General features: G+C 43.4%; 1 protein-coding gene across 1 annotated transcript; it reads left to right on the top strand.

The window, feature by feature from the left end:
* The first annotated feature begins 7045 nt into the window (after positions 1-7045).
* Positions 7046-22468, top strand: LOC134346118 (prostate stem cell antigen-like). Its single transcript, XM_063047417.1, has 3 exons — positions 7046-7225; positions 20839-20961; positions 22179-22468. Exons 1-3 carry the CDS (start codon positions 7177-7179, stop codon positions 22388-22390), a joined length of 384 nt encoding a protein of 127 aa, XP_062903487.1. The 5' UTR covers positions 7046-7176; the 3' UTR covers positions 22391-22468.
* Positions 22469-23404: the final 936 nt, after the last annotated feature.

Here is a 23404-nt window from a genome sequence, read left to right as displayed (position 1 = left end):
AAGTGTCGCCTCACCTGGAAGGACTGTCTGGGGCCCTGAATGGTGGTAAGGGAGGAAGTGTAAGGGCATGTGTAGCACTTGTTCCGCTTACAAGGATAAGTGCCAGGAGGGAGATCAGTGGGGAGGGATGGGGGGGACGAATGGACAAGGGAGTCGCGTAGGGAGCGATCCCTGCGCAAAGCAGAGGGGGGGGAGGGAAAGATGTGTTTAGTGGTGGGATCCCGTTGGAGGTGGCGGAAGTTACGGAGAATAATATGTTGGACCCGGAGGCTGGTGGGGTGGTAGGTGAGGACCAGGGGAACCCTATTCCTAGTGGGGTGGCGGGACGATAAAAAAGCCAGACTACAGTTTGCAAGTGCACATGGGGACAAAGATTTTACTTTTTGGAGAAATGTCCTCTGGTCTGATGAAACAAAAATTGAACTGTTTGGCCATAATGACCATCATTATGTTTGGAGGGAAAAGGGTGAGGCTTGCAAGCCAAAGAACACCATCCCAACCGTGAAGCATGGGGGTGGCAGCATCATGTTGTGGGGGTGCTTTGCTGCAGGAGGGACTGGTGCACTTCACAAAATAGATGGCATCACGGGGAAGGAAAATTATGTGGATATATTGAAGCAACATCTCAAGACATCAGCCAGAAAGTTAAAGCTCGGTCGCAAATGGGTCTTCCGAATGGACAATGACCCCAAGCATACCTCCAAAGTTGTGGCAAAATTGCTTAAGGACAACAAAGTCAAGGTATTGGAGTGGCCATCACAAAGCCCTGACCTCAATCCGATAAAAAATTTGTGGGCAGAACTGAAAAAGTGTGTGCGAGCAAGGAGGCCTACAAACCTGACTCAGTTACACCAGTTGACTCAGTAAATGACTCAGTTACTCCGTCTGTCTGGAGGAATGGAATAAAATTCCAGCAACTTACTGTGAGAAGCTTGTGGGAGGCGACCCAAAACGTTTGACCCAAGTTAAACAATTTAAAGGCAATGCTACCAAATACTAACAAAGTGTATGTAAACTTCTGACCTACTGGGAAAGTGATGAAAGAAATAAAAGCTGAAATAAATCATTCTCTCTGCTATTATTTTGACATTTCAGATTCTTAAAATAAAGTAGTGATCCTAACTGACCTAAGAAAGGGAATGTTTTCTTGGATTAAATGTCAGGAATTGTGAAAAACTGAGTTTAAATGTATTTGGGTAAGGTGTATGTAAACTTCTGACTTCAACTGTTCATGGTTCTCTCTATTCTATGGCTTTTTGGAGAAGACAGATTTCAGAGTTGTATTCTGCATACATACTTTGATAATGAAATTAACCTTTGAACCTTTGAGGAAGGATTAGTAAATGTGGTGCAACACACATTAAACACGGGAGGAACTCAGTTGGCCTGGCAGCATCCAAAGAAAAGAGTAAACAGTCAACGTTTTGGACCAAGACTTTGCATCAGGACTGGTGAAAAACGACGAGAAAAAAGAATAAGAAGGTGGGGGTAGGGGAGGAAGAAATACAAGGGAGTAGGTAAAAGGTGAAACCCAGCGAGGGGGAGGGATGAAGTAAAGAGATGGGAAGTTGATTGGTGAAAGAAGTAAAGGGCTGGAGAAGGGGGAATTTGATAGGAGAGGATAGAAGGCCATGGAAGAAAGGAAAGAGGGAGGAGCAGCAGAGGGCAGGTAAGGAGATAAGGTGAGAGAGGGAAATGGGAATGGGGAATAGTAAGGAATTGGGAGTCCATTACCAGAAGTTTGAGAAATTGATGTTCATGCTATCAGGTTGAAGGCTACCCAGACAGAATGTAAGCTGTTGCTCCTCTGAACTCAGTGTGTCCTAATCACAGCAGTAGAGGAGGCCATGGACTGACATGTTGGAATGGGAATGGGAAGTGGAATTAAAATGGGTGGCCACAGGGAGATCCTGCTTTTTCTGGCAGCTGGAGAGCTGTCTACTCTACACCTCTCGTAATCTTATAAACCTCTATCAGGTCTCCTATCAGCCTCCAAAACTCCTGAGAAAACAGCCCGTTTTCCCAACTTTTCTTATAGTTCATACCTTCTATCCCTGCTAAACCTCTTTTGAACCCTCCCCAAAGCCTCCACATCCTTCCTATAATGGGGGGCGGGGGGGGGGGGAGTGTGAGCAGAACTGAATGCAATACTCCAGATGCAGTCTAACTAGAGTTTTATAAAGTTTTTATAAACATTAGTTACTGACTCTAACTCAGTGTTTCAACTAATAAAGCCAAGCATTCCATAAGCCTTCTTTACCACCCCATCAAACTGTGCCGCCACTTTCAGGGAGCTACGGACTTGGGTGGCAGTGGGGAGAGACGTCTCGACCAAAGCAGGTAAAAGGTGCTCCTTCCCTCCACTGGACTGCAGGTCACCTTTGGGCAAGGTGTAGCACATGTTTAGCCTTCTCCCTACCTCCCCACTCACGGTCACGTGACACCATTGGAGCAGGTGGTGGATGGTCCAATGAGCATAGCACAAATCCTGGTTATGCAACCACTGACAATATCTGAAGAATATCGATAATGGCTGGGCTCACCCATCCTATAAAGACATTGCCCAGAAGAAGGCAATGGCACAAAATGATGATATTGATAGACTTGGACCCCTGAGGTCCCTCTGTGCATGAATGGGTCCTGTCATTAACAATGTAGTGCCCCTTGCATTCGATCTCCTAAAGGAGCAAGGGCAGCTTTGTCACACAAAGAGCAGTGCGGATTTGGAATGAGCTGCCAGAAATAGTGACTGAGGCAAGTATAAAAGCCATCTAAATAAGTACACAGATGGGAGAGCTTTTAAAGAGCTATGGGCCAAGTGTGGGCTGATGGGGTAAACTCACTGGGCAACACAGTCAGCAGGGAGACATTGGAGCAAAGGGCCTGGTTCCATGCTGTAAGACTGTATGGTTCAAACTGCACGAACTCACGTTGGGCCAGAGAAGATAATAGATTTAGGAGAGGAAAGGAAGAGGAAGGTCGTGTGGAGCAAAGATTGTTTGTCCTATTCTTGGTCCTTTTGACCCATGTGTGAGAAAAACTGACAAGGAAGCAAGGCCTCGACAGTTCCATGGACATGTAAGAATCCACCTGAACTTTGACCCACCTGGAGAGAAGCCACGGCGGAGGATGGGGCCTAGTTGTGGTTGCCAGGACACAGCCTGCAACTATTGTCCAACATGCAGAATAGATCCTTTCATCGGCTAAATCACGAGCCCCTCGAGCTCCAGGCTCCAGTGATTCCAATTAGCCAATTACTATTTGTGCGTAGCATGTGGTTCAGCAGGAATGCATGAAAGCAGATTACTTCTGGCAAATCAGCCCCAACCTTAGCTGTCTTATAAACCGAAGCCAAAGAATCATTAAAACTGAAAAGGGCATTTGGCCCATTACATACTGGAATGGCAACCCAGTCAGTCCCAGATTCACATCTCTGCAAACTGTTCCTTAACCTTGTAACCTCTGTAAATTTTGTTGGATGAGGGAGCTAAGGTCTTTTCTCTGTGGAGTGAAGGAGGATGAGAAGTGACGATAGATGTCGACGGGTTCTTGATTAGTCGGGGCGTCAAAAGTTATGGGGAGAAGGCAGAGAGACGGGGTTGAGAGGGGTAATAAATCAGCTATAATGTAGCAGACTCAAGGGGTCGAATGCCCCTAATCCAACTCCTGTGCCTTATGGCCCTATGGTCTTACAGTGTACAAGATGGTAACAGGCATAGACTGATTGGATAGCCAAAAGATTTTTTTTCCCAGGGCAGAAGTGACCAATATGAAAGGACATAATTTTAAGGTGATTGGAGAAAATTACAGGGGGGATATCAGAGGCAAGATTTTTTTCACACGGAGAAGGATGGGTGTGTGGAACACACTGCTGTTGGTGGTTGTAGACCTCCACCATCATTTAAGAAACTCTTAGATACGCACGAGGATGATAGGGAAATGGAAGTCTATGTGGGAGGGAAGGGTTAGTTTGATCTTAGACTAGGTTAAAAGGCCATCACAAGATGGTGGGGCAATAGGCCTATACTGTGCTATACTGTTCTATGTTCTATCATCTCCTGTATGACTATCAGACACACCCCATTTCCCTTATAAATATCAGGATTTTACAGCCCTCTCCCTTACAAAGAGGATAACAGATCCTCACCATATCAAGAATGTCCTTGCTCAGTTCCCCTTCTGCGCAGAATCATACAATCATCCCCAGGTCTTTGAAATGAGGACCAACGGGGACAGTCCCATTTCTACCTAGCAACACACAAAATATGTGGAGGGTGGGCACTCAGCGTGCCGTGCAGCGTCTGTGGAGGGAAATGGGCAGCAACTTCTCAGGTTGGGAGCCTTCATATGGACTGAAGTATAGAGGAGAGGTAGCCGAAGGTGAGAGGAAGGGTTGGAACGAGGGTTGGCAGGTGATAGGTGGATCCAGGTGAGGAGTAGTGATAGGTGGATGGAGAAGGGGCTGGCAGATGATTGGTGGATCCAGGTGAGGAGTAGTGATAGGTGGATGGAGAAAGGGCCGGCAGGTGATTGGTGGATCCAGGTGAGGAATAGTGATAGGCGGATGGAGAAGGGGCTGGCAGGTGATTGGTGGATCCAGGTGAGGAGTAGTGATAGGCGGATGGAGAAGGGGCTGGCAGGTGATTGGTGGAGGTGGCAAGGGGCAGCAGATGATGGAATCTGATAGGAGAAGAAGATGGAGCATGGAATCAAGTGAAGCAGGTGAGGAGGGCATTAGCGAACAGTGAGGGGAGAAGAACAGTGGCAGGAGTGTGTGGATGATCGGCAGGTGAAGTGTAAAAAACAGGGATAGCTGCCACAGATGGTTTGGAGTCCACGTCATTGGGTATATTTAAAGCGGAGGTTGATAAGTCCTTGATTGATCAGGATGTCAAAGGTTACGGGGAGAAGGCAGGAGAATGGGGTTGAGAGGGATAATAAATCAGCTATGATTGAATGGCAGAGCAGACTCAATAAGCCGAATGGCCTAATTTTGCGCCTATATCTTATGGTTTGATGGAAGAACTGGGTAGATCAGGAGGAGAGAGAAAAGGGACAGAGTTGCACACGTTACCTGAAATTGGAGGCTTCAATATTTATCCCCACTATTGGAGTGGGAATTTTTGAAAGTTTTTGTTTAAATCCCATATTAAATTTAGTTTATCATATTAAGATTCAGAGGATTGTCCTATCAAAAGAAGCTGGATGGTTTGAACTTATTTTTTTCCAAAGTTTAAAGGAATGAGGGGTGACCTAATACAAGCCTACAAGCTGGAATGGGGGCTTTGGAGGGTCACACACAAAATGCTGGAGGAGCTCAGTAGCATCAACTAGCGCTGGGTTTGTGGGGATAAAACAGCATTTGAGAGAGAGAGAGGGACACACACACACAGAACAGGAGAGAGAGTCTCAGAATTGGAGAGAGAAATAGGTATATATATGAGAGCGAAAGAGAGGAAAAAATATATATACTGTATGTTCAGATAACTTTACTACAGAGGGAGTCACATACACTCTACCACTCACCTATTGCAAGGGACAATTTACAGTGGCAATTAATCTCTGACCTGTATATCTTTGATATGTGGTCACAAGAAAATCTTTTTCCTGAGGGCATGCAGTCAAGGTGAGGTGAGTTTTGTGCAGGGCAGAGTGGTGGGTGCCTGCAATGGTCTGCCGGTGATGGTGGTGGAGGCAGATACAATAAAAGCATTTTTCTTGTAAATATAGAAACATAGAAAACATACAGCACAATACAGGCCCTTCAGCCCACAAAACTGTGCCGAACACGTCCCTACCTTAGAACTACCTAGGCTTTACCCTCAGCCCTCTATCTTTTTAAGGTCCATGTAGCCATCCAGGAGTCTCTTAAAAGATCCTATCATATCCGCCTCCACCACCACCACTGGCAGCCCATTCCACGCTCTCACCACTCTGCATAAAAATCTTACCCCTGACATCCCCACTGTACCTACTTCCAATCACCTTAAAACTGTGCCCTCTCGTGCTAGCCATTTCGGCCCTGGGGAAAAGCCTCTGACTATCCACATGATCAATGCCTCTCATTATCTTGTACACCTCTACCAAGTCACCTCTCACCCTCCATCCCTCCAAGGAGAAAAGTCCGAGTTCACTCAACCTATTCTCATAAGGCATGCTCCCCAATCCAGGCAGCATCCTTGTGAATCTCTTCTGCACCCTTTCTCTGGTTTCCACGTCCTTCCTGTAGTGAGGCGACAAGAACTGAGCACAGTACTCCAAGTGGAGTCTGACCAGGGTCCTATATAGCTGCAACATTACCTCTCAGCTCTTAAAGTCAATCCCATGGTTGATGAAGCCCAATGCACCATATGCTTTCTTAACCACAGAGTCTACCTGCGTAGCAGCTTTGAGTGTCCTGTGGACTCAGACCCCAAGATCCTCCACACTGCCAAGAGTCTTACCATTAATACTATATTCTGCCATCATATTTGACCTACCAAAATGAACCACCTCACTCTTATAAATGTTTGTATCTGATGCTGTGTGCCTGTGAACCTGCTGCAAGTAAGTTTTCCATTGCACCTGTGCACATATGCACTTGTAAATCTGCCAATAAACTCAGCTTGACTTCTTCCTAAAGCCTGGTGCCTTCGACTTTGACTGTATAACCGCAGGACAGGGCAAGATGGAGAAAGAGAGGGAGAGGAGAGAGCATGAGAGAGAGAAAGAGAGAAAGTTAGTGAGAGAGAGACAGAGATGGAGATAGAGTTACAGATAGAGAGAATGAGAGCGAGAAAGAGAGATGGAGAGAGTGAGAGATAAAGATAGAGAGAATTAGAGAGAGTGAAAAAGAGAAAGAGTTTAGTGAGCGATAAGAATAGAGAGAGATAGAGAGAGTCGGGGAGGGAGAGAGAAAGAGAAAGAGATACAGAGAGAGATAGAGAGAGAGAGAGAGAGAGAGAGAGAGAAGTTAAAATGGATGCATCATCCTGAGGGCTAACCCAGAGGGATCATCTGCCCACTCTTGGATGAGTTCCATCCAGATTTTGGCCTAATTGGATTGTCCATGGTCTTTGCTGGTGATACTGGCTAGATCGATGTGGGCGGGGTTTACAGGAGAGAACTTTAATCAGTGATATCCTGCTGCAAATTTACTACAAGATCAGAGAGAGAGTATCACCGTTCTTCACCAGGATGAAGTCTATCCAGCTTATCTCCCTCCTCTGCCTCTTTTTACCCATCGGTAAGTAACAGAGACTATGTTGTTGGCAACATCCAGGCCCACTGACTCTCTGTGTAAGCAGCTGTCTCACAATCCAGCAGTACAGGCATGATCCCAGCCTCCGGCTCCATCTGTGAGAGGTTTGCACGATCTCCCTGTGGGTTTGCTCTGGCTGCCCTAGTTCTGCACCCATGTGTGTAGGTTGTGTGGGATTATTGGCCACTGGTGTGTAGATGAATATAAAATCTGGAGTAGATTTGATGGGAATGTGGGGAGAATAGGTTATAGAGACAATTGGAGAAGATTGGGATTGGGCTTTGATCTGGCATAGATTAAATGGGCTGAATGGCCTTCTCTGCAATAAGGAAATATGGAAAAATGAGACCAATGTGGCATTAGTGTAAAAAGAGTGCTTGATGGTTGATACAGACTTGGACACTTTTAAAGCTTATATTCGTGGTCAGATCATCTCGTATTCTGCTGCTTTGAGGAAGAGGTTGAAGGATGAGGAGCTGGTCATTGTAGACAAGATTAGGGAAATTGATAAGACATACGCTACAGCTCCCTCTGAGAAGTTGTATAAACAAAGAACTGAACTTCAAAAGGAACATAGTTTATTACTTTTGTCCTCGATTGCAAATCAAGTAATGAAAACAAGAAGTGAATTTTATATACACAGTGACAAAGTTGGTAAACTGTTGGCTAACCAGTTGAAGACTAACTATTCCAAATTTCAAATTAATCAGATTTATAATCAAAATGATCAACTGATATCTGATCAAGCTGAGATTAATCAATCTTTTTTTGATTTTTATTCCTCTTTATATCAATCAGAGTTTCCACGAGACTCTAAATATATGTATGACTTTTTAGATAACCTAGATTTCCCTAAGATTTCACATGATATATCTTCTATACTTGACACTTCCTTTACTACTGATGAGATTAAGAAGGTTATTTTCTCTATGAGTCCAGGGAAAGCTCCTGGTCCTGATGAGTTTACCGTGGAATTTTATAAATGTTTTGCACCTTCATTAATCCTTTGGTTATTCAGGGTTTTGGAGGCTTCATTAAAACTTGGTAAACTTCCTGAATCCTTCTATAGAGCATCGATCTCATTAATGTTAAAGAAGAATAAAGATCCTGCTCAATGTGCATCTTATAGACCATTATCCTTATTAAATGTTGATTCTAAAATCTTTTCTAAATTATTAGAAAACAGATTAGAAAAAGCACTTCCTCATATTATTTCGGAAGACCAAACGGGTTTTATTAAAGGTCGTTACTCTTTTTATAACATTCGCACACTGTTAAACATTGTTTATACTCCCTCACAAAATGATCCTGAGTACGTCATTTCTTTAGACGCTGAAAAAGCCTTCGACAGAGTCGAATGGCCTTACCTATTTAAGGTCCTTGAAATGTTCGATTTCAGCCCGAAATTTATATCCTGGATCAAATTGTTATATCACTTTCCTATGGCCTCAGTCCGTACTAACTCTTTAAGCTCATCTTTTTTCCCTCTTTTTCGAGGTACCAGACAAGGTTGTCCTCTTAGTCCCTTATTATTTGATATTGCATTAGAACCTCTTGCAATTGCCATTCGAGAATCTCCAAATATTATTGGGATAACTCGGAGTTTAAAGTCCCATAAAGTATCACTCTATGCTGATGACTTACTTTTATATATCTCTAATCCTCAAAAATCTATCCCTGCTACTTTAGATTTATTAGCACAATTTAGTCTTTTTTCAGGTTATAAGTTAAATCTCGGTAAGAGTGAACTTTTCCCGATTAATAAGCAAGTTCCCTTATATCAGAATCTTCCGTTTAAATTGGTTAATAATCATTTTTCATATCTTGGGATTAAAGTTACCTGTAAACAGAAAGATTTATTTAAGACTAATTTCCTACCCTTAATCGATCACATTACTCAACTCTCATTTAAATGGTCTCCATTTTATTTAACTTTGATTGGTCGTATTAATGCTGTTAAGATGTTTATTCTTCCAAAATTTTTATATGTATTTTAGGCACTATCGATTTTTGTTCCCAAATCCTTTTTTGATAAAGTTGACTCTAAAATTTCTTCATTTATTTGGCAAAATAAAAACCCGAGATTGGGTAAAATACATCTACAGAAAGCTAGGGAGGTTTCGCATTACCTAACTTTAGATTCTATTAATAGGCAATTAACATTCGACACATGATATTTTGGTTACTTGACCAAGATACGCTATCCATTCCTAAATGGGTAGTATTGGAATTACAATCTGCTCAAGGTTATGCACTTGGCTCCATTTTAGGTTCTTCTTTTCCTTTTGATTTGAAACGCTGTAAACTGGTTTGTAACCCAATAGTTAAATATACCTTACGTATTTGGTTTCAATTCCGAAAATTTTTCGATCTTAATCAATTTGGGCTTGCGATTCCTATTTTAGGTAACATATTCTTCCCTCCCTCTTCCACAGACCGTGCCTTTCAAATTTGTAAGACTAATGGTATTTCACGGTTTTTGGATTTATTTTTAGATGGTTCCCTTATGTCCTTTGAGCAATTATCTAACAAATATAACTTACCAAGAATACATTTTTTTAGATATCTCCAAGTTAGAAATTTCCTAAGTACTATACTTTCTTCCTTTCCGACGCTACTTCCTACATATATTTTAGATACTATAATTAACCTTAATCCATGTCAGAAAGGTGTAACGGCTGTTATTTATAATACTATTATGAAACTTAGGAAAGTTCCATTTGATAAGATTAGGTCAGGTTGGGAAAAGGAATTGGGTTTTATTATTCCGGTGGATGACTGGGCGCATATTTTACAACTAGTTAATACTTTCTCTATCTGTTCTAAACACTCCCTAATTCAATTTAAAGTTGTTCATAGAGCACATATGTCTAAAGATAAATTAGCTCATTTTTATTCTCATATTAACCCTTTGTGTGACAGATGTCATGGGGAGATAGCTTCCTTAACTCATATGTTTTGGGCCTGTCCTACTCATGAAACCTTTTGGAAGGATATTTTTAATATTATTTCAAAGGTATTGAATATAGATATTTCTCCCCATCCTATTACTGCTATCTTTGGATTACCTAAAATTTCCAGTAATCTTTCCCCTTCAGCCCGTAGATTGATTGCCTTTCTTACTTTAATGGCGAAAAGATGTATTTTACAACGTTGGAAGGAGATTAATGCTCCAACTACATTCTTTTGGTTTTCCCAGATGATACTATGTTTAAATCTGGAGAAAATTAGAAGTAATCTTTATGATTCTTCAGTTAAATTTGAATGGACTTGGAGATCTTTTATTCAACATTTTCATTTAATGTAACTTTTTTTCTTTCTCTGGCCATATTTACATTCCCTTCTTGCTTTTTAACTATTTTTAATGGAGGTCGGGTTTGAGGACGTGATTGTTTTAAGTTGTTTAACTCTACTTAATACCTAGTTAGCCCATTGCTTTGCTTTGCTTTTTAGTTTAGTTGCACGGTGGGGTTTTTTTGGGTTTTTTTTTCTTTATTGACATATTTGAAAATTAGTATACTATTATATTACTTGGTTATTTTATATCTAAACTGCACTGTTTGTACTAACTTTTTTTGTGTATTAATATCTCTTGTAAAGTTATATTGCAACTGTGTATCAGTGCCTATATGGTTTACCTTTTGTGTACTAATTCAATAAAAAGATTTAAAAAGAAAGATACAGACTTGATGGGCCAAAGGGTGGTATGGTGCAGTCTCTCTATTCCTAGAATCATTCCAGTCCTGACAAAGGGTTTCGGCCTGAAACGTCGACTGTACCTCTTCCTAGAGATGCTGCCTGGTCTGCTGCGTTCACCAGCAACTTTGATGTGTGTTGCTTGAATTTCCAGCATCTGCAGAATTCCTCGTGTTATAGATTACAAATAATGTGCAACCAACCCAGGTGAGAAAGTTCTTTGAAGAGCATGGCTCCCTTTGCACAGCAGGATACCTGAGCTATTTGCCATACCAAGATAAAGATGCAAATGAAGGATTCTAGAGAGACTCCTACTATTGGTCAGCTATTTTACAAATTCTGAAGTGTTATTGGCCCTTAATGTGGAGATTCTATTGGCTGTTACTGGCAATATTAGCTTGGTGTGATTGGTGATTGATCATGCATGAGATTGGCGACCATACCCGGAGTTTGTTCTGTACCTGGAGGAGGACACGGAATATGATTCACTCCAGGGACAGTGGCAGGAGATCCAGACTTTGCGGGGAGCTCGGGTGTAGTTGAGCTGCTGTCACTGAAGCTGAGTGGAGTGAGAAGTGAACTTAATGTCAGGAGAGTGACTGACACCATATGTATAGAGAAGGTGGAAACCTCAAAGATGAGTGGAGTGCTGCTGCAGGAGAAAAGGATGGCCATTGGACAGAGGCTGTGGACTCTTCGCTCAGAGTGCTGATAGAGTTGTAGGGTCATAGAGCACAGAAATGGCTTGACCTTTGCATGTTGACCAAGGCATCCATTTGCCTGTGGTTGGCCCCTAATCCCTTTAAGCTAGTGGATCCCAAAGTGGGCAATATCATCCCCCTCACCCAGGGACAGTGGGAGTTTCTAAGGGGGTGATAAAGGAAGCAAAGGGGAGGCACGCGGTAGCAAAGGGAAGCTGCTGAGCATTTACAGGCTTAATGTATAAAATTATTTATTTACACTTATTTGATCCTCAGTGCCTCATCGTCACCTCATCTCTTGCTAACTCAATGCTCTATTAGAATTTGCTTGAAATGCATTATAGTTGTTGAAAAGCAATGTGACACTTCTATATTTGCCATATCATGGGAAATCTGGATAGAGGGAGTCATATTATTTGGACAGAGGGAGTCCCATTATTGCCGTTCACTGCTGCAGTAAGCTCGTACAATTCCCATGCTCTAATCAAGCAGTGATACAATTTCTGTGAATTAGGGAATGACGTTCAATGATGTAAGTTTCAAAATTTGCCTTTTCGAGTGGTCTTGACCACATTTCTCTAGCCTACAGCCCAACTGAGATACCGCTGCCCCACTTTATGTACCTTCAGACAGAGAGTCAGGTTTTGCCTGAGCAGTGGTGATGTCATAACTTTCCCCTTTATTGATCGCAGTGCTTGAGAGTGGACTTAAATGATAGGCGTTTGAGGATGGTTGTTAATCCATAATGAAATTGGCAGAAGCAGACCAAATGAAAAAGTGTAGAGAGTATAGTGTGGAATATCTGAGATATGGATTTATACCAGAACCAAGCAGCTAACAGGAGCCAATGTGTCTGTTGTTTGAAAAAGTTTTTTTTTCAAATGAGGCAATGAAACCATCCAGCTTCCTTGAACATTTGAAGAGAATATGTTCTGATAAAGTAAACAAGAACCTGGCTTATTCTCAGTCACTTCATGAAAACTTTCAGAAACTAAAGTCCATTCAAAATATGTTCACCCATACTTCACAACAAAACAGTGGTAGTTTACATGCTTTGTACCACATTTCATTGCTCATCGCTAAATCTGGAAAGACCGATACAACTGGAGAAGAACCGATTCTGTCAGCAGTAATAGAGGTTCTGAGTATGGTTTAGCATAAGTCACAAGACCAAATATTTAACACAATTCCACTCAGCGTCAGCTCTGTTCAAAGACGAATACATGAAATGTCTGAGCGTGTGGAAGGCACATTGTGGAACGTAAATAGGACAACAGAATATGCTCGACATTTGGAAGAGTCAACCTGCCACACGATGAATTTTCACTTCTTGGTTACGTCCGCTTCATAAAAGATGAAAGCATGGTTCAAGAGTTGTTATCTGCAAGGGGACTAGACACAGATACAAAGGAGGAATCAATATTATAAGTTGTTGAGCAATTTTTCAAAGAGAAGTACATTCCGTTCACCAACATTCTTGCTTGGACAACAGATAGGAGACACCACTGTGGGTTTATTACTTTCTTGAAAAAAGCTGTAGCTAGCATATTTACCATTCACTGTGTAGTTCACAGGCAACATCATGTGGCAAAAACCCAAAGTGGTTGGCTGCACAAATGGTTAAATACTAATATCGCAGCGGTATATAAAATCAACTCCCATGCTCTCCATTCTTGACTATTTTTGAGAGCTTTGTATTGAGAATGAATCGGAATCAGAATCACTGGTATATGTTGTGAAATTTGTTAACTTTGCAGCAGCGGTACAATGCAATACATGAGAAATAAAGGAAAAAGCACAGAACTACAGTAATTATTTATATGCATGTTAAATAGTTAATTTAAAATAAGTAGCGCAAAAACAGAAATAATTTTTTTAAAATAGTGAAGTAGTATTTATGGGTTCAGTGCCCATTTAGGAATCAGATGACAGAGAGGAAGAAGCTGTTCCTGAATCACACAGAAGTTAGGAAGCCTCCCGGGAAGCTTGTATGTGCTTTTTGAAACTGTGATAAAATTCTTTGAAGATTTGAATGCTTCATTCAATAATCAACTCAAGAATATTAGGCATGACACTGCTTATTTGCCAGAACTATTTGCAAATTTAATGAAATCGGTATTCAATTGCAATGAAGTGATGTGAATCTTATCAAAGCCAAATCAGTGTTCTCTACATTTCTGTCCAAGTTAACCCCAAGTTCAACAGTGGCTGTTGCGACCTTTTACAATTTCTGAGTCTCTCTAAGTTCGAAGAGAAAGAAAGAATATCAGCTGATGATCTTCACATATACTGTGCCCACCTGCGTGAGTTGCATAATAACATGTCAGAAAGATTTCAGGATCTTCTCTCAATCCAAGTTCCAGATTCGGTTATAAATCTATTCCTGAACACGTGTAATGAAGGTTGAACAGGAACAATAGAGGAAGAACTGATCTCGATACAAATTGACTTTGAGCTGAAGCCGAGGTGTAAAAAATCATATTAAGACTTTTGGTTGCAGAAAGAAACCTCTGAACACTATCCTGCACGTGGAAAAAGGTCAAGGTGTTCTTTATTGCATTTCCAAAATCATATTTAGCAGAGCAGTTTCGTGCAGTCGCCCAACTTCTTTCAAAGCAATGAAACAGACTGCAAATGACTGAACGTGGGGATCTGAGACCCCTTCTGAGCGACATTCAGCCTGATGTTGAGAAGCTGACCTCACTGCTCCAAGCCCATCCATCTCCCTCAAAGGTGAAAAAGCAATGAAGTGGTGAATAGTTGGGCTACTGATGTACACTCTAAAAATTGTTTATTACTTGTTTAACTGTAATTGAATAAAGAAGTTATTTTTTGTAGCTTTAAATAGATTTGGAAAAAAATTGCAATTACTTGTTACAATTTTGAATTTGAAGTTCCTGTTTTCTTTCACAGTACATCGTAAATAAAAATTCTTTGTAGTTTTTACGTAACGACTGGAAAAGGAGGGGGGAGTGCTGGGGAGTTGATTTGGGGGCCAAGTGGACAGTAACCCAAAAGGACTTGGGAACCACTGCCCTAAACCTTTCCTATCTACATATGTATCAAAATGTCTTAAATATTGAAATATTCCTGCCTTAAGTACTTCCTCAGACAGCTCATTCCATATATTCACCAGCCTCTCTTGTCCCTTTTTGATCTTTCCCCTTTCACTTTAAACCTACGTCCACTTGCTTTTCTGGTTCCCTTTCCCTGGGAAACAGTCTGTGTATTCACCATATGAGTGCCCACATGATTTTATAAGGTTACCCCTCAGTCTCCAAGGGATGAAGTCCTATCCTGTCCAACCTCTCCAAGTCCTGGCAACATGGTTGTAAACATTCTTCGCATCCTTTCCACTTTTTTTAAACACCTTTCCTTTAGTTGTAAACCTTGTAAGGGGTGTTGCAAGCCTTAGGAAGTCTTTATCTCGGAGAGGAGTGGTTGAATCCTGTTGAGGGAAGGGATTAAACGGGAAGAGAAATCAGGGGGCACGGTCATTGGGGCTATGGATCACACTGACATTAGAGAAGGTTAAAAGGTCAGCACAACATAGTGGGCTGAAGGGCCTGCCCTGACTGTACTGTCCATATCTATGTTCTAGTTGTCAATATAGCGTAGGAGAATTGCGGGACAATCATTAATGTAGGCTTGGAACATAGACTGTTCCACATAGCTGACAACCAGGCAGGCATAACTAGGATCCATGCGAGTGCCCATAGCTACCCCTTTTATTTGAAGGAAGTGGGAGGAGCCAAATAAGAAATTATCCAGACTGACACACATAAAAGTTGCTGGTGAACGCAGCAGATCGGGCAGCATCTCTAGGAAGAGGTACAGTCGACGTTTCGGGCCGAGAACCTTCGTCAGGATGAAGGGTCACGGCCCGAAACCTCGATTGTACCTCTTCCTAGAGATGCTGCCTGGTCTGCTGCGTTCACCAGCAACTTTTATGTGTGTTGATTGAAATTCCAGCATCTGCAGAATTCCTCGTGTTTGCGTTATCTAGAGTGAGACATCTTGCTAGTCGGAGGAGAGTAGTGGTGGAGGGGAATTGTTTAGGTCTGGTGTCCAGAAAAAAATAGAGAGCTTTGAGGCCTTCCTGGTGGGTGATGGAGGTGTATAGGGACTGGACATCCATGGTGAAAATAAGATGATGGGGGCCAGGGAACTTGGAAATCCTTGGAAAGATAGCAGACCAAACCACGGACATAACCAGAAAGACAGCAAACCAAACCATGGACATAACCAGCAGACAGCAGACCAAACCATGGACATAATCAGCCAGACAGCAAACTAAACCATGGACATAACCAGCCAGACAGCAGACCAAACCATGGACATAATCAGCCAGACAGCAAACTAAACCATGGACATAACCAGCCAGACAGCAGACCAAACCATGGACATAACCAGAAAGACAGCAAACTAAACCACGGACATAACCAGCCAGACAGCAAACTAAACCATGGACAGAACCAGCCAGACAGCAGACCAAACCATGGACATAACCAGAAAGACAGCAAACCAAACCATGGACATAACCAGACAGACAGCAGACCAAACCATGGACATAACCAGCCAGACAGCAAACCAAACCATGGACATAACCAGCCAGACAGCAGACCAAACCATGGACATAACCAGACAGACAGCAGACCAAACCATGGACATAACCAGCCAGACAGCAAACCAGTGGGCAATGTAGTATGTATAGTTCAATGGGACGGGGAAGTAGGAACACAGTAATCTTTGAGTGTATTGTGGAAATGCTGTCTTCTCATTACTACCATCAGGGAGCAGGGAGAGAAGCCTGAAGACATGCACTTAGTGTTTTAGGAACTGTTTCCCGTTGAGTGTCTGGGAGACAAGAGCTTGTCTTGCAGATGGGACAAATGTCATTGCAACAGCTCCATTCTGGGTCCAGCTCCCCGTAACATCAAGGTCATTATCAAGATGTGATGTCTCAGGTGAGTGGCATTCTCCATCCAGAATATGCCCAGTTCTCAATGCTACCATCAGGCAGGACATACAGAAACCTGAAGGCCCACATCTTAACATTAAACAACAACTTCTCCCCCACTGCTATCAGTTTCCAGAGGTGACCCTGAGACACCCCTACACTACCTCGGACTATATTTCTTTTATCATTCTCTCTTGCATTATGATTAATACCAAGTTCAAAGTAAATTTATTATCAAAGTGCGTATGTGTCACTATATACAACCCTGAGATTTGTTTTCTTGTGGGCATACTCAGCAAATCTATAGAATAATTGATTCCAGAGATGAGGGGGTTAGACTATGAGGAGAGATTGAGTCATCCGGGACTGTCCTTGCTGGAATTCAGAAGAATGAGACAAGATCTTAGAGAAACATATAAAATTATGAAAGGGACAGATAAGATGGAGGCAGGAAAGTTGTTTACACTGGTAGGTGAGACTAGAACTAGGGGACATAGGCTCAAGGTTCAGGGGAGTAGATTTAGGACGGAGATGAGGTGGATCTCCTTTCCCCAGAGAGTGGTGAACCTGAGGAATTCTCTGTCCAATGAAGCGGTGGCTGGATAGATTTTTGCAAAGTAGGGGAATTAAAGGTTATGGGGAAAAAGCAGGTAGGTGGAGATGAAACCATGGCCAGATCAGCCAAGATCTTATTGAATGGTGGAGCAGGCTCGACAGGCCAGATGGCCTACTCCTGCTCCTAGTTCTTATATTCTTATTTATAATAACTATAGCAGAATCAATGAAAGATCACCCAACTAAGGCATTCAACCAGAGTGCAGAAGACAACATGAGAAGATGAGCATGTTGTTTATTTGAACGTGTATAACTTATGCTAATTTTAAAAAAAAACAATTTTCATGGCATTTATACACTGGGTATGTACACCCATGACAATAAACTTGAAGGGTTACAAAAAGGGGAAGGTCCACGGGGCAAGTGGGGGGAGCAGCTCACAATGAGTCAGAAGAGTAAATAAAGCATAGAATGGAAGATTGAAAGAAGAGATTAAGACAGAATCAGCTGCCAGTGCAAGAGGTGCATGCCAGCTTGATTTCAATTGCTAACAGAAGTTTGGAAGGGAGGGGTATGGAGGGCTATGGTCTGGGTGGAGGTTGATGGGTCTTGGCAGTTTGAATAGTTTGCCACAGACTAGATGGACTGAATGGCCTGTTTCTGTGCTGTACTTTTCTCTTTAAATCTTTTTATTAAATAAGTATACAAAAAGGTAAACCATATAGACACTAATACATTGTTAGAATATAATAAAATTACAGAAGATATTAATACAAAAAAAATACTACAATGTAATTTAAACATAACATACCAAGGTAACATAACAGTATACTAATTTTATATATATATCAATAGAGAAAAGGAAAAAACCCCCCCAAAAAAAACCCACCATGCAACTAACTAAAAGCAAAGCAAAGCAATGGGCTAACTTGAAACCAAACAGAGTTAAACTTAAAATCACGTCCTCAATCCCGACCTCCATTAAAAACAGTAAAAAAAAAAGAAGGGTGTGCTGTACTTTTCTATGACTGTATGGAAAATAAGTTGGAATGGCGTGGTAGTACAGTGGCAGCACGATGCTTTCCAGCACCAGCGACTGGAAGATCGGGGTTCAATTCCTGCTGCTGCCAGTAAGGAGCTCGTACCTTCATGCAGTGACTGGGCTTCCTCTGGGTGCTCCATGTTCCAAAGTCGTATGGGTCAGCGTTAGTAAGTTGTGGACATGCTACGTTGGTGCCAGCAGCGAGAAGCTTCCAAAACGTATTTGGACTGTGTTGGCTGTTGATGCAAATAACACATTTCACTGTATGTTTCCATGTATGTGTGGCAAATAAAGCCAAACTTAATGTTATCTTGTAGTGGGGTATGTCACCAAAGATTCTAGCAAATTCCTACAGATGTACGGTGGAGAGCATTCTGACTGGTTGCATCTCCGTTTGGGATGAAGACTCCAATATGCAGGATTGAAAGAGGCACAAAAGGGTTGTAGACTCAACCAGTTTCATCATATGGAGACACGCTTCACCACCACCCAGGATATCTTCGAAAGGTGGTGTATCAAGAAGGCAACGTCCAAAACAAAGGACCCACAACATCCAGGACGTTCTCTCTTCTCATTACAGGAGCTCGTAGACCCACACTCAACACTTCAGGAACAGGTTCTTCCCCTCTGTCTGAAAAGACCACGAATCCACGAACACCAACTCATTACTTTTTTGCATTTTTTAAAAGTTTTTTTAATGTCTAGCACTGTTCTGACACAATGCAACAAATTTCACGACCTATGACATTTACAATAAAGCCAATTCGGAAAACAGGTGAATGCATGAAAGGAAAGTACCTGACTCTCCAGAAAAGAGCACATTCAGGCCCTGACACCTAGGCGGACAGCAAATTTCCTCTAATACCCCAAACCTTTCCCCGTAAGAGACATTCATTATACAGGGGCTATTAAATTAGGCTCACAGAGTCATCACCTGTATCTAATAAGATAAAGATAAATATTAAAGTCTAGCTTTATTTGTCACATGTATTTCAAACATTGCCAATGTCACTCCACTCTTTAAGAAGGGAGGGAAAAAGGAAATAGTCGGCCAGTTAGTTTGACGTCAGTGGTCGGCAAGATGTTGCAGTCCATGATTTCAGGGTACTTGGAGGCATATGATATAAAAGACCAAAGTCAGTGTGGTTTCCAGAAGGGAAAATCTTGCCTGACAAATCTGTTTTATTTGAGGGAAAAACAGGCAGGATAGACAAAGGAGAGTCAGTGGATGTTGTTTACTTAGATTTTCTGAAGGCTTTTGACAAGGTGTCACACACGAGGAGCCGGAACGAGATAAGGAGCCCATAGTGTTAAAGGAAAATTACTCACATGGTTAAGAGTTTAGTTGCTGGCTGGAGGCAAAGAGTGGGGATAAAGGGGACCGTTTCTGGTTGGCTGCGGGTAAATAGAGTTGTTCAGCAGGGGTCTGTATTGGGTCCGATTCTTTTGATGTTATACGTCAGTGATTTGGATGACAGGGTTGATGGCTTTGCGGCCAAGTTTGTGGATAATATGAAGCTAGGTGGAGGGGCAGGGAGTCTGCAGAAGGACTTCGACAGATTAAGGGAATGGGAAAAGAATGGCGGATGGAATACAGTGCCAGGACGCATATGATCATGCACTTTAGTAGAAGGAATAAAAGAGTAGACTGTTTTTCAAATGGAGAGAAAATTCAAAAATCAGAGGTGCAAAAGGACTTGAGATCCTTGTGCAAGATTCCCTAAAGTTGAATTTGCAGGTAAGAAAGGCAAATGCAAGCTTAGCATTCATTTCAAAAGGACTAGTACAGTATATAAAAACAATCGCAATGCTGAGACTTTATAAGGCATTGGACACATCACACTCGGAGTATGGTGAGCAGTTTTGTGCCCTTTATCAGAAAAGATATGTTGCATTGGAGAGGGTCCAGAGGAGGTTCATAAGAATGATTTCAGGAATTAAAAGGTTAACCCTGAGGATCACTTGATGACTCTGGGTCTGTACTAGCTGGAGTTCAGAAGAAAGGGGGGGGGGTGGAATCTCTAGGACCAGAGGATACAGCCTCAGAATAGAGGGATATCCATTTAGAACAGAGATGAGGAGGAATCTCTTTCGTCAGAGGGTGGTGAATCTGTGGAATTCATTGCTACAGGGAGCTGTGGAGGGCAAGTCATTGAGTATATTCAAAGTAGAGATTGATAGGTTCTCGCTAAGTCAGGGCAACCAAGGTTATGGGGAGAAAGCAGGAGAATGGAGTTGAGAGGGGTAATAAATCACCAGCCTCCGAGCAGACTCGATGGGCTGAGTGGCCTATTCTGTTCCTATGTCTTATGGTCTTATTACAGTGAAATGGGTTGTTTGCGTCAGCACAGAGTGAGGATGTGTGGAGGGGCTGCCCGTAAATGTCACCATGGTTCCACCACCAGCATAGCATGCCTTCTGCGTACTGACTGACCTGTATGTCTTTGGAAGGTGGGAGGAAACTGGAGCACCCGGAGGAAACCCACACAGTCATGGGGAGAACGTACAGACTCTGAGGTGGGAGTTGAACCCTGACCACGAGCAGTGTGAACTAGTGTTTCACAAGCTGCTTGCTGAGCAACTCACTGATCGAGGATTGGGGCGGCTGTAATTTACAGAGCGGTTGCTTTGCTTTTCCCACCAGGTGAAACGCTGAAGTGCTACACCTGCATCTTTCCAGCTCTGACACCGAGCGATTGCCTGAAGTTCCCAAGGATGTGTATGCCCACGGAGACGTGCTTCAGCAGCAAAGCTGTTGGAATGAAGGGTAAAACAAAGCATTGAGAGTAGTGAGGGGGACAGAGGGGAAAGAACAATATGTCCCATCCAGTCCCACAGGAAGGGAGGGCAGTGTGTGACAACTATCCTTTGGGTCACACACTGTCCTCTTCCCCTCTGGGACCGGGTGGGGTAGTGGGTCACACACTGTCCTCTCCCCCTCTGGGACGGGGTGGGGTAGTGGGTCACACACTGTCCTCCCCCTCTGGGACTGGGTGGAGGGGTGGGGCTGTAAGTCACACACTGTCCCCTCCCCCTCTGGGACAGGGTGGGGCTGTGGGTCACACACTGTCCTCTCCCTCTGGGACAGAGTAGGGCAGTGGGTCACACACTGTCCTCTCCCTCTGGGACAGAGTGGGGTAGTGGGTCACACACTGTCCTCTCTCCCTTTGGGACGGGGTGGGGTAGTGGGTCACACACTGTCCTCTCTCCCTCTGGGACAGAGTAGGGCAGTGGGTCACACACTGTCCTCTCTCCCTCTGGGACGGGGTGGGGTAGTGGGTCACACACTGTCCTCTCTCCCTTTGGGACGGGGTGGGGTAGTGGGTCACACACTGTCCTCTCTCCCTCTGGGACGGGGTGGGGTAGTGGGTCACACACTGTCCTCTCTCCCTCTGGGACAGAGTGGGGTAGTGGGTCACACACTGTCCTCTCTCCCTCTGGGACAGAGTGGGGTAGTGGGTCACACACTGTCCTCTCTCCCTCTGGGACTGGGTGGGGTAGTGGGTCACACACTGTCCTCTCTCCCTCTGGGACAGGGTGGGGTAGTGGGTCACACAATGTCCTCCCCCTCTGGGAATGGGTGGAGGGGTGGGGCAGTGGGTCACACACTGTCCTCTCTCCCTCTGGGACGGGGTGGGGTAGTGGGTCACACAATGTCCTCCCCCTCTGGGAATGGGTGGAGGGGTGGGGCTGTAAGTCACACACTGTCCCCTCTCTCCTCTGGGACTGGGTGGGGTCAAACACAGCCCCTTTCTCCTCTGGGACTGGGTGGAGGGGTGGGGCTGTGGGTCACACACTGTCCCCTCTCTCCTCTGGGACGGGGTGGGGCTGTGGACCACACACTGACCTCTCCCCCCCCGCCCCCCAGGACCGGCTGGGTCAGTGGGAAGGGGTCCTGCCTTTTCTCTGTGTTGAACTGTACTGTGTACACCACCACTGTTGCTGAGTGACCCAAAACCTGTGCTGCTTCTCCCCGTTCCACAGGACAGCAGAAGCTGGTGCTGTACGAGAAGGGCTGCGTGCCCACGTCTCTGTGCGGCATCTGCGGGACCAAGACCGCCATGGGCATCATGTTCTTCTACAACAACACCTGCTGCGACACGGACCTGTGCAACACGGGGGTGGCGGTCGGAGCACCCCCGTGCCTGGGCCTCGCGGGCCTGTTGTTCACCGTCCTGGGTCCTGCCCTCCTGTGAGACACAGGTTGGCGAGGCCTGAGCTGACCCCAGGGTACCTGAAAACCAGTGACCAACTTAGAGTCAATCAGTATTGAAGCAGACCCTTCAGCCCAACAAGTGCATACTGACCAAGATTACCATCTAAGTTAGTCCCATTCGCCACCCTTTGCCCCACATCCCCCTAAAACAGGGGTTCCCAATCTTTATAATGTATTGACCCCTACCATTAACCGAGCGGGCTGTCGACCCCAGGTTAGGAACCCCTGTTCTAAACATTCCTATCCATGTACCTGTCCAATTATTCTTCAAATGTTGTTATTGTACCTGCCCCTGGCAGCTTGTCACATATACACACCACCCTCTGGGTGGAAAAAATTGCCTGCCCCTCAGGTTCCTATTAAATCTCTCTCCCATCTCACCTTAAACCTGTGGCCTCCAGTTCTTGATTCCCCTATGCCCCTCGTGATCCTCTATAAGGTCACCTCTCTATCGCCTGCGTTCTAAGGAATAGAATCCCAGCCTATTGACCCTCTTCGTCAGTCTCTGAAGTCCTGGTATATCCTTGTAAGTCTTTTCTTTATCTTTCTCTCTGTTTTAAATCTTTTTATTAATTTTTCAAAATTATAAACTCAATAACAAAGTTGGTACAAAGAGAATGGAAAAATGTTCATCAGCTATATAAAATGAATTTTAAGTAACATAGAAATAAAAGACTTCCAAACTCATAATGAGAATAAACATTAACAAAGAAATAAAAAGAAAAAAAATATATAAACAAAAAAAAACCCCAAAAGAAAAAGAGGAAAAAAAACCCAAAAAAAAGGCAAAACAGGGCTAGACCAACAGCTTGTATCAGACACGTTCAATAATGTCGCTAACTCCGCTCCTCTCATCATATAATTTTAGAAAAAAGATTCAGAAAGGTCAGATTACATCATATGAAAATGTTGCTTTTCTTTATTGTTAAACATCTTTCCTAGAGCTGGGTGGTCCAAACTGAATGTGATACCCAAGCGTGGCCATCACAGGTCA

This window comes from Mobula hypostoma, chromosome 5 (genome assembly GCF_963921235.1).
Source record: "Mobula hypostoma chromosome 5, sMobHyp1.1, whole genome shotgun sequence".
Classification (NCBI taxonomy): Eukaryota; Metazoa; Chordata; class Chondrichthyes; order Myliobatiformes; family Myliobatidae; genus Mobula; species Mobula hypostoma.
This window is presented reverse-complemented; position numbering and strand designations above follow the sequence as displayed.

Excerpts from the sequence above, each read along its gene's own strand:
- LOC134346118 (XM_063047417.1), top strand. The coding sequence starts at position 7,177 with ATGAAGTCTATCCAGCTTATCTCCCTCCTCTGCCTCTTTTTACCCATC. Across the intron at positions 7,226-20,838 it reads CTGCCTCTTTTTACCCATCG|GTGAAACGCTGAAGTGCTAC; the intron begins GTAAGTAACAGA and ends TTTTCCCACCAG. Across the intron at positions 20,962-22,178 it reads CAAAGCTGTTGGAATGAAGG|GACAGCAGAAGCTGGTGCTG; the intron begins GTAAAACAAAGC and ends CCCGTTCCACAG.